Raw genomic sequence first — 10,692 nt, 5'->3', positions numbered from 1 at the left:
CAATCAGCACTCTGTGTCTAGCTCAGGGTTTGTGAATACACCAATTGGTACTCTGTATCTGGCTAACTGTATCTAGCTAACTAGCACTCTGTGACTAGTTAGACTAGTCACCCTGTGACTCTGTCTAGCTCAAAGATTGTAAACGCACCAATCAGAACTCTGTCAAAACGGACCAATCAGCTCTCTGTAAAATAGACCAATCAGCAGGATGTGGGTGGGGTCAGATAAGGGAATAAAAGCAGGCTGCCGGAGCTAGCCAGCAGCAACTGGCTCGGGTCCCTTTCATTCTGTGGAAGGTTTGTTCTTTCGCTCATTGCAATAAATTTTGCTGCTGCTGACTCTTTGGGTCCACACTGCCTTTATGAGCTGTAACACCGCCAAGGTCTGCAGCTTCACTCCTGAAGCCAACGAGACCACGAAGGCACCGGGAAGAACGAACAATTCCAGACGCTGCCTTTAAGAGCTGTAACACTCACCACGAAGGTCTGCAGCTTCACTACTGACCACGAACCCACCAGAAGGAAAAAGCTCCAGACACATCTGAACGTCTGAAGGGACAAATTCCAGACACACCATCTTTAAGAACTGTAACACTCACCACGAGGGTCCATGGCTTCATTCTTGAAGTCAGCGAGACCAAGAACCTACCAATTCCGGACACAGAAGGATGGGTTAGAATCCATTCACAAGATGAAAGGGTGGGTTAGAATCCATTCACGAGATGGAAGGATGGGTTAGAATCCATTCACGAGATGGAAGGATGGGTTAGAATCCATTCACGAGATGGAAGGATGGGTTAGAATCCATTCACGAGATGGAAGGGTGGGTTAGAATCCATTCACGAGATGGAAGGATGGGTTAGAATCCTTTCACGAGATGGAAGGGTGGGTTAGAATCCATTCACGAGATGGAAGGGTGGGTTAGAATCCATTCACGAGATGGCAGGGTGAGTTAGAATCCATTCATGAGATGGAAGGCAGGGAGAGGAGGAAACTTGGTGGACTTCGGATTTTACAGGAGCACAGGAAAAATACACACACCCTGGACAGAGGTTCTACCTGTGTCAACTCCTGTTGTGCAACTTACACTCAACAAAAGTCCCCTGGAAGGGAAGTAGGAGACTTCAGAAGGCAGCTGCAGTTTCCTGTTTGTTTCCGGCCTCTGTGTCTACAGAAATGGATCATATTCCTGAAGCTTATTCACCACGGGGAAAGCGGGATTGATAAGAGCTCAGGCTCTGGCCCTTGGGCACTGAGGTCTGCATCTCCCCTCCACCACTCGTAAGACCTGGCACAAGCCGTGAAAGCTCTTCCAGTCCTAGTCTGTTCATCCGCAAATGAGTACCTCCTGGATGGGTTATTGTAAAATTGAAGGACAAGCACTTAATACTTGATGAGCAACAAAGAGAAATCTTTCTGCAGTTGTTATTATGAAGCATTTTCTCATGAGTACCCTGACTCTGGGATTCCTTCCCCGATATCACCCCCAGTTCATTGGGCAAAGACATAGGAAGGGGCATTCCTGGCAGAGGGTGTGGAATGGACAGAGATGTGGATACAGAAGTGGATGATAGGCCAGGCACAAGGCCTCATGCCTGTGGTCCCAGCACTTTGGAGGCCGAGGCGGGGGGGTCACCTGAGGTCAGGACCAGCCTGGCCGACATGGCAAAAACGCATCTCTACTAGAAATACCAAAAAAAGAAAAGAAAAGAATAGCTGGGCATTGTGGTGCATGCCTATAATCCCAGCTACTCAGGAGACCGATGCCGGAGAATCTCTTGAACCCAGGAAGCGAAGGTTACTGTAAGCGGAGATTGTGCCACTGCTCTCCAACGTGGGGGATAGAGCGAGGCTCTACCTCAAAAAAAAAAAAAAAAAAGTAAATGATGGACTGAGCCTTTCCTATAGGTTAGGTGCTGTCTGTGCTGAGCATAGAAGCCACAGAGATGAACCCTGCATACCGGGCCTCCACTTGGGCATGCATTAAGCCGTGAATATTTACTGAGCATCTCAGTAAATGTGTCAGGTCCTGGAGAAAAAGAATGGAATTGGACTCAATGCTTGTTCATCCCAGGACTACAGCCATGGTCCTGAAAAGCACTGTCTGAGGTGCTGCCCCATAGTCCAGATGCTGAGTCTGTTGACAGACAGATGGGCACCAGCTGTAGCACCTGCTCCAGGCACAGTAGAGGATGGTTCTGCTCCCACCTCGTTGCTTGACAGAAGGTCCTTTCCACTTCCATGTGAGCCTCCTTTGTTTTCCAGGGTCCACTGGTGGTTGGTCCTTTGGGGAATCCATAAGGCCCCTGCGTAAGCCTACCAGCCTGCTGGAGAAGCCAAGAGCCTGCCAGGTCTGCAGGACATCCCAACTCCATCACCTATGTAATTGCCTTCTTCCTCCCCATGTTTCTGGCAGCCGCAGGCTTGGTTTCTGTGCAGTGGTGTGAGTCTTGGGCATTCTGTCAACTCTTAGAGAAGCCTCATTCCATGTAGTTTGCTTTCTGAAATTAAAGACTTAAAAATAATCTTAGAGTGAACAATTCCATATCTGGGAATTTGATCCTACAGAAACCTGTCATGCCCACATGTGAAAAGATGGTTATGCAAGGGTGTTCAATGGAGCAGTATCTGTAACGGGGAGAAAATGGAAATGACCTAAGTGTTCATCACTAGGGCATTGGCTATGCCTTTTTTTTTTTTTTTTTTTTTTGAGGTGGAGCTTCACTCTTGTCACCCAGGCTGGAGTGCAGTGGCGCAGTCTCGGCTCACTGCAACCTCCGCCTCCCAGGTTCAAGCAATTCTTGTGCCTCAGCCTCCCTATTAGCTTGGATTACAGGCGCCCACCACCATGCCTGGCTAATTTTTTTGTATTTTTAGTAGAGATGGGGTTTCACCATGTTGGCCAGGATGGTCTCAATCGCTTGACTTCGTGATCTGCCTACCTCAGCCACCCAAGGTGCTGAGATTACAGGCATGAGCCACCACGCCTGGCCGACTATGCCCATTGTATAAGATCCTGTGCAACTGTTAAAAGGGTGAAGTCCACCTATATGTGCTGATGAGTCACAGAAGTGGCATATGTCGTTACGCAAAAATCCATGTACATACATGTTCCCATTTATATAATAACAAATGGATATAAATATAATGACATCTACCTCTTAGGGTGGTCATGAGGATTAAGTGGGTTAATAGATGCAAATACCACATAGTAGGCACTCAAGTGTTAGATGATGATGATGATGTTGCTATTGCTGGTATTTCAGTCTTCATCTTGCTGTGATCTAAGCTTTCATAATGATTTTAAAAGCATAGGAAAGGGTTACAATAGGCCCTGCCGTGATCTTGTTTTCTGTACATTGGGTTCATCACAGGAAGGTGAGCTTTTTGCCTCTGTGGAGTGGGCAGTTCTCCTGTGGTCGTGCAGCCCTCAGTGGAGCCGTGTGCCTGGCGTCACCAACTCATCTTCATTTGCTCAGGACCATCCAGTTTTAAAACTAAAAGTCCTGTGTCATGGGAACTCCCTCAGTCGTGGGCAAACCAGGACAGTTGACCCCTTCCATGTGTGCCCCTGGCAGCCCAGTTGATTTAGGAAGTAGACATGTGGTCGTTAATGCTTTTAATGCGTAACAAGGAAAAAATAACATACAAGTGGTACATCAGAATGGAATATTATTCAGCCTTAAAAAGGAAAGAAATTCTAAGATATGATACAATATGAATGAGCCTTGAGGATACGGTGCTAGTTAAATAAGTCAGCCACCAAAACACAAATCCTGTACAATTCCACTTAGGTACCTAGAATAGTTTAAATAGTAGAGAGGAAGTAGAATGGGGGTTGCCAGGGGCTATAAAAGAGAGAGAGAGATAATTATTATTTAACAGAGAGTGTCAGTTTTGCAAGATGAAAAGAGTTCTGGAAATGGATATTGGTGATGGTTGCACAACAGTGTGAATCCATCTAGCACCAGTGAACTGTACACTGAAAACTGGTTAAGATGGTCTACAGACATACCACCCCGAACGCACCCTACCTCGTCTGATCTCAGAAAAATGATTAAGATGGCAAGATTCTCCAAAAAAAAAAAAAAAGTACATCAAATATCATAAACATTGGTGCATAACATGAAGCTAAAGTGGTATTTAAATTAAATATACATATAAAATAACTTAAAGATTATGGATACACTAGAAGCAGAAGTTGAGGAAACAGTTGTAGCCTGTTCTTAGCTCAGATTGAAAGTGCCTCAACCCTCAACCTTCAACTTCCTCGACTTACCTGATTTCACATTCCCTCATGCAACAGCATAGTCTTTTTTTTTTTTTTTTTTGAGACGAAGTTTCGCTCTTCTTCTCCAGGCTGGAGTACAGTGGCGCGATTTCGGCTCACTGCAACCTCCGCCTCTCTGATTCAAGCGATTCTCCTGCCTCAGCCTTCCAAATAGCTGGGATTAGGGGTGCGTGCCACCACACTCAGCTAATTTTTGTATTTTTTTACTAGAGATGGGGTTTCACCATGTTGGGCAGGCTGGTCTCAAACTCCTGACTGCAAATGATCCACCCGCCTCGGCCTCCCAAAGTCCTGGGATTACAGCCGTGCCCGGCCTCCCCATAGTCTTTCATGTGCATTTCTGCCCCACAGTGGCTGGTTCATTGCAGTCCAGGAGGAATAATTCTAGTGTCCCCTGGAATCTGTGCACACTTGGCAGCATCAGAGGTTTGAAATCCTGAATCCTGACATTCACAAAATCCTGCATGTAACTTTGGCTTTAATCCTGTCACCTCCACCATTGGACCGTGAGCACCTCTGGCAGGGTCCTTGACAGTATCCTGCAGTGGGGAAGGGGTTCTGGGGCATGAGTGCCAGGTGAGCACCAGGAGCCCGGAGAGGTACAGCTGGTTCTGTGTTGGGCTCCTTCCTAGTGGAAGCTGAGCAGGCTTCATCTCTTGTCACATGCCACCAGCAAACAGGCATTGCTTGCTTGCCTCTGTGTGTCCAGAGCACCTTTTCCATACAGCATGGGCTTCTGGGTGCTATGGGAACCTGAGAACTCTGCCCTCTCTTCCTTCATATCTTAATGTCCGGAGCTGTTATATAGATAAGACACACACAGTGGTACCATGGCCCTCTGGGAGCCAGTCCCTAAGTCTGACACCAGCTGGGAAGAGGCCTTGGACATCTCTTAAACTATGCTCTGCAGAACATTCCATGGGTCTTATGCACAGAAAGCCTTCCAAGTTCAAATCAGGTTGGGTCTTTACACTGTTTTCCGCAGTTCAAGGTGTCTTAAGCTTCTGATGTTGAAGATGGTAATAATAATGCTATTATATAATAGCTGACATTTATCATGGGCTTACTGTATGCCGAGTACTATGGCACAGGTATTAGGTGTATTGTTTTTATTTAATACTCTCAACACCTAAGGCTTATTGAAATGAAAGTAATTCGTTCATAGTCCAGGCTCTCCAGAAGAAACCGTGAGGAGCAGATAAAGATGGAAAGTAGAGAATTAACTACCGATAGTCATACTTGACTTAGAGCAATGCTTCTGAAACTTTAAAGGGCAAGTGCATCATCTGGAATCTTGTTTAAAAACACATTTTTGCTCAATAGGTATTGGGTGAGGCCTGAAGTGTATGGCATGTCTAATAGCAGTGGGCTGCAGACCAGGCTATGAAGAGGAAGCCATTATCGCACCTGTATTTTTTTTTCTTCTGCACTTGAAGTGGAATACATTCATTCATTCATTGACTCACTCATTCATTCACTATCATTTGTAGAGGCAGTCTCGTAGTAGAGAACACAAGCTGTGACATTTGTCCCCGGGTTCCAGTTCTGGTTCTGCACTTTATTAAATGGATGATTTCTCTGAGTCTTGGTTGCCCGTCTGTAAAATGAGAGTGAAATTCCTGTTGTTGTTGTTGTTGTTGTTGTTGTTGTGAGACAGAGTGTGACTCTTTCACCCAGGCTGCAGTGGAGTGGAGCGATCTGGGTTCACTGCAACGTCCACTTCCCAAGTTCAAGCAATTCGTCAGCCTCAGCCTCCTCAGTAGCTGGGACTACAGGTGTACCAGCCCACATCTGGCTAGTTTGTTTGTGTTTTTAGTAGAGACGGGGTTTCACCATGTTGGCCAGGCTGGTCTCGACCTCCTGACCTCAAGTGACCCGCGCGCCTTGGCCTCCCCAACTGCTGGAATTACAGGCATGAGCTACCACACCCAGCCGAAATTTACATTTTTTAGCATCGTTGTGAATATCAAATGCAATAAAATGCGGCAAAAGTCTTTTCCCATGACCTTAGGGCATGGTGCACATTTAGTAAATGGCTGTGACTTGGGAGATTATTTTATTACTCATTTTTTTATTCATTTCCAACAAGATTCTCATGGCTCCCAGTAAGTTTGTTTTAATATTTATTTCTTACTTATTTCAGCAGAGACTTCCCAGTGACTCCAATGGTGGTAGCAATGGGCCCCAGTTATCCTCAGGAAGCAGAGGAACTGGCATAGACCAAGAGACGTGATTTCTAATCGTTTCAGCAAAAAGTAGGAGGAAATTGATGACGAGACAGATACAAGGGATGAACTATGGGAACCATTTGGCAAATGACTCCACCAGGAAAGGGAAGTGAGAAATGTGTGTGAGTGGAAGAGAGAGCGAGCGAGCGAGAAACTGGAACGGGGTAAAATGTCAACAGATCGCAAGCTGTTAATTATCTGGAGAGAACTAAATATTATGTAGGCAATTATCGACAGGCGTCTGAAAGCAACAATAGGAGAATTTGGTCCTCAGCCAACTTCCATCTCCCTTTCGAGAAGGACTAGGGGGATGGGCTTTAGCATTCAGAGCAGGCATTTCACACAGAGGGAGAGCAAGGGGCCCGGGCCCCTAGGAAGGGGGATAGGCAGGGGTCCCCCCGCCCCACCCTTCCAGACAATCCATCAGGATCCTTTGCCAAGCACACAACGCTTGCCTTTGAAAGGCGGCTTTGCCCAAAAGCTCTGGGCCTGGAAACCTCAGCCCCCTCCTCATCCACCCTCCCTCCCCTAAGATGTCATCTTTTGAGACGATTTCATGTGGAAGCATCGCTAAGTAAATTCGCTAAATGCCTATTCATCCCCGTCAGATGGGGACTCGGTGAAGCGGTAAATGTGAAAATGGCCCCAGCTCACAGCCCTGAAAGGCGCTTTCTGGGGTTGCCAAATGGAACTGCAGCCGCTGACCCTGGGAGGCCTGAGGCTTCACGAGAAGGGGGCCCAGGAGCCCCGGCCCGGCCCCTTGAATCCTCCCACTAAGGGTGCCTGAGAGGCCTTATTTATTATTCCAACTGCCGGGGACTCATTCAGAGGTTAACTTGTCCCGCATTCATCAGGACAACAATAATGAACTGTCGCAGAGAGTGGTGAGGGGGTTGGTAAATAAGAGCTGTTAAAACGCAGAGTTAGAATGGGCCTCTTTATGGTTTGGAGAGAAACATTGCTTAAATTTTTTTTATAGGCCGATTTAGTTTCCACCTCTGCCAGTGACTTATTAAAGAGGCCCTGTCTCACGAGCTACAGGTAACAGAGTCGGAGGCACCAGTGGACTTTACCTTGGCATGCACAATGGGGTTTAACCACGCGGGAGATGCCCCATTGTACGGCCACGTGGGGTTAGCCCTTTGCAAACATCCCTGGGTTCACCTCTGTGCCCATCAGCAAGGTTTAGCTTTCCATGTGTGCGCTGTATTCAACTCCCTGCAGACACACGGCGCCTGCCGCTGCTAGAATGGCTGGTTTTGAATTGGTGTTTATTTCAGTAATAGGATGGGACATGAGCAGCGCTCATTTTCACTGCAGCATCTCTTAACTGCTTTGTGCCCCCTCCGCTGGAATTATGAGTTGGTCAACATGAGTCATCCAATGAGAGAACAGGGGCTTGGAGTGGCGAGACTGTGGAGGTGCAGGGAAATGAAGGAGGAGGGTGAGCAGTAGGGGCAGCTCAGACCAAACAGTTGGGAGGCAGATAGAGCAAGTGCGTGCATTGATTGTACACCTACTGTGTGCCCTTAAAATCTACCCAGTTGTCCATTCAGTATATATGCATGATGGACCTACTAGGTGCTGGGCATGTTTAATTCTCAACCTAGGTGTCTTCAGAGCAAGCTACCATTCAGTGAGGTTAAATGACATCCTTGGACACACAGCTGCTGACTCAGTCATGGAGCTGGGATCTGTCCCCAGATCTTTCTCTTTCTGCCCAAGCATTGCTTTCTAAGGCACTGTCCTGCTTCTCAAAGGTCTAGCTTCTATTATAACCCCAGCGATGTTTTTTTCTTTTTAATCTTTCTGCCCTCTTCTCTGTTCCTCCCATTTGAAACAATAGTTAACGCTTTCTTTCGAAGTAAAAATTCCGAAGCAGAGAAAGCTGGTGATAAAGGAGCTGTCACATCAGCACCATTTACCTGTTTGGGTTTATTCAGCAGAAGAGGCGACTGCGTTTCTGGCAGATGGAGACCCGTGTGACTGCCTTTTAAAACACTGTCACAGCTGTATGCGCAGGCTGATTAGCTGTGACTACACTGCTAGTGCCGAGATTGATGGCGATAAATTTGGGATAACAATGCTGGGAACGATGTCTCTCATTTGTATTGCACTTCATATTTTTTAAAGCTCTCTCATTCAGTAGCCCGTGGTTATCGAGGACTTGGTATCCATCCATTCATTGATGCATTCATTGCTCAAAGTGCATTTGAAGGAGTCAGTTTGAACACACATCACTTTGATTCATTTATTTATTCAACAAACATTAATATAGCTCCTACTGTATGCCGGTGTTGAAAAAATCCAGCTGGGCTCTGTCCTCATGGAGCTTACATTCTAATGAAAGCAAGGTCAATGCTTTCAAGTGGTTATACAATAGTGAATTATTATAAACAGAGTGATGTAATAAAGGTGGGGAGAGAAGGGGAGGCAGGTACTACTTTAGGTTAAGGGGTCGGAAAAGGTCTTTCTGAAGAGGTGGTATTTGAAAGGAGACCTGACGACAAGACCAAGCCAGCAATACTGGGAGAAATTTCCCAGGCAAGCAGATGCAAAGGTCCTGAGGTTGCTGTATATTTAGCTTTGGGCCGCACACTGATGACTTGCTGTTGCCAAGCCCAATGCCGTGCACTGGAGATTCCCAAACATGTAGAGCACTCCACTTGCCCTCAAAGAGTCTCCAATATATTGGAGTATAGAGGAGAGAAATGCACAAACAGCCCCTTTTAACATAGTGTGACAAGAGTCAGTGACTGTGACATAAAAACGGCAATTTAAAGAGGATGCCTTATCAACCCGTGTGCAAGTGATCAGAGAAGGTGCTTCGAGCAGACTGACATAATCGGTGAAACTGGGTTTCTTTGACGAAGATAGTACCCACGGTCTCTGGCCTGACTCTCCCCTTGGTTTGTTTCCACAGGACAAATGACCAGCTGGTGGCGTTTCTCTCCCGATACCGAGATATGAATTTCTTGAAGTCACACGGCCGGGACAATGCAAGGTAACACCTCAACCCCCTACCCCTCATGCCAAATGGAAGCAAAAACCTGAGCGATCATTTGGGGAATTTTCTAGGCTGGTTTCATGCAACCACAGAAAAGTTGAGGGTGGGAGAAAGGCTTGGCACCAGCTGTCCTTTGCCATGTCTGCGTGGGCTCTGAAGTAGTCCCTCTTGTCAGCCAAGGACAAAAATAACCATAGATGTTTCTCATGGTGTCACAGCCCTTTTGGTCATTTGCTCTCAAGGACTTCCACGAGTCCAATGTCTCATTGCAGTAACCCTTTCAGTAGGGCATCCACGGTTAATTCCCATTTTATTGATGGGAAGACTGAGGCCCATAATACAAGCAGTGTCCCCAGATTGTTCATTCAGCGAGTCATTCAGATACTTACCAAGCATGGGCATGTGCCAATCGCTGTTCTAGCCGCAAACAAGACCAAGCCCTTCCTCTCAGGGAATTGACCTTGCAGTGGAAGAGTGTCATAGCAGCATGGACTTGAACGCAGGGGTCCTAATCCCAGCCCCATGTCCTCCTCACTCCCTCACTGGTGCCTAACACATCAGCAGGGGTTGGAGGCACCCAGAACCCCAACCCAGATCCCTCACACCTCTCTCGCTTAAAATGAACAGTGTCAAAAAAAATAGCATCTCTCCAGTTCAGCATTGAGCTGTGCCCAAGTCTCCATGACCATCCATCAGCTGGAAGGGATAGGGTCTTGAGTGCCCCCTGTAGGTGACATCACATGATGGGATTTCCCTATTTCAATAGAAAATACCGTTAAAGACCGGGCACAGTGGCTTATGCCTGTAATCCCAGCACTGTGGGAGGCCGAGGCGGGCAGATCAGGAGGTCAGAAGTTCGAGACCAGCCTGACCAACATGGTGAAACCCTGTCTCTACTAAAAATACAAAAATTAGCCGGGTGTGGTGGCAGGCACCTGTAATCCCAACTACTCAGGAAGCTGAGACAGGAGAATCTCTTGAACCTGGGAGGCGGAGGTTGCGATGAACCAAGATCGCACCATTGTACTCCACCTTAGGCAACAGAGTGAGACTCCATCAAAAAAAAAAAAAAAAAAATTAGCCGGGTGTGGTGGCAGGCACCTGTAATCCCAGCTACTCAGGAAGCTGAGACAGGAGAATCTCTTGAACTTGGGAGGCGGAGGTTGC

General features: G+C 47.0%; 1 protein-coding gene across 1 annotated transcript in view; it reads left to right on the top strand.

Annotated features, from left to right (window-relative positions):
• XYLT1 (xylosyltransferase I) overlaps positions 1 to 10,692 on the top strand; it is a 197,955-nt gene that overhangs the window by 136,864 nt on the left and 50,399 nt on the right. Inside the window, exon 6 of the mRNA XM_011991189.1 lies at positions 9,442 to 9,522. Within this exon, the coding sequence (XP_011846579.1) occupies positions 9,442 to 9,522 (81 nt within the window). The remainder of the gene's footprint in view (positions 1 to 9,441; positions 9,523 to 10,692) is intronic.

This window comes from Mandrillus leucophaeus, unplaced genomic scaffold (genome assembly GCF_000951045.1).
Source record: "Mandrillus leucophaeus isolate KB7577 unplaced genomic scaffold, Mleu.le_1.0 Scaffold390, whole genome shotgun sequence".
Taxonomy (NCBI): Eukaryota; Metazoa; Chordata; class Mammalia; order Primates; family Cercopithecidae; genus Mandrillus; species Mandrillus leucophaeus.
This window is presented reverse-complemented; position numbering and strand designations above follow the sequence as displayed.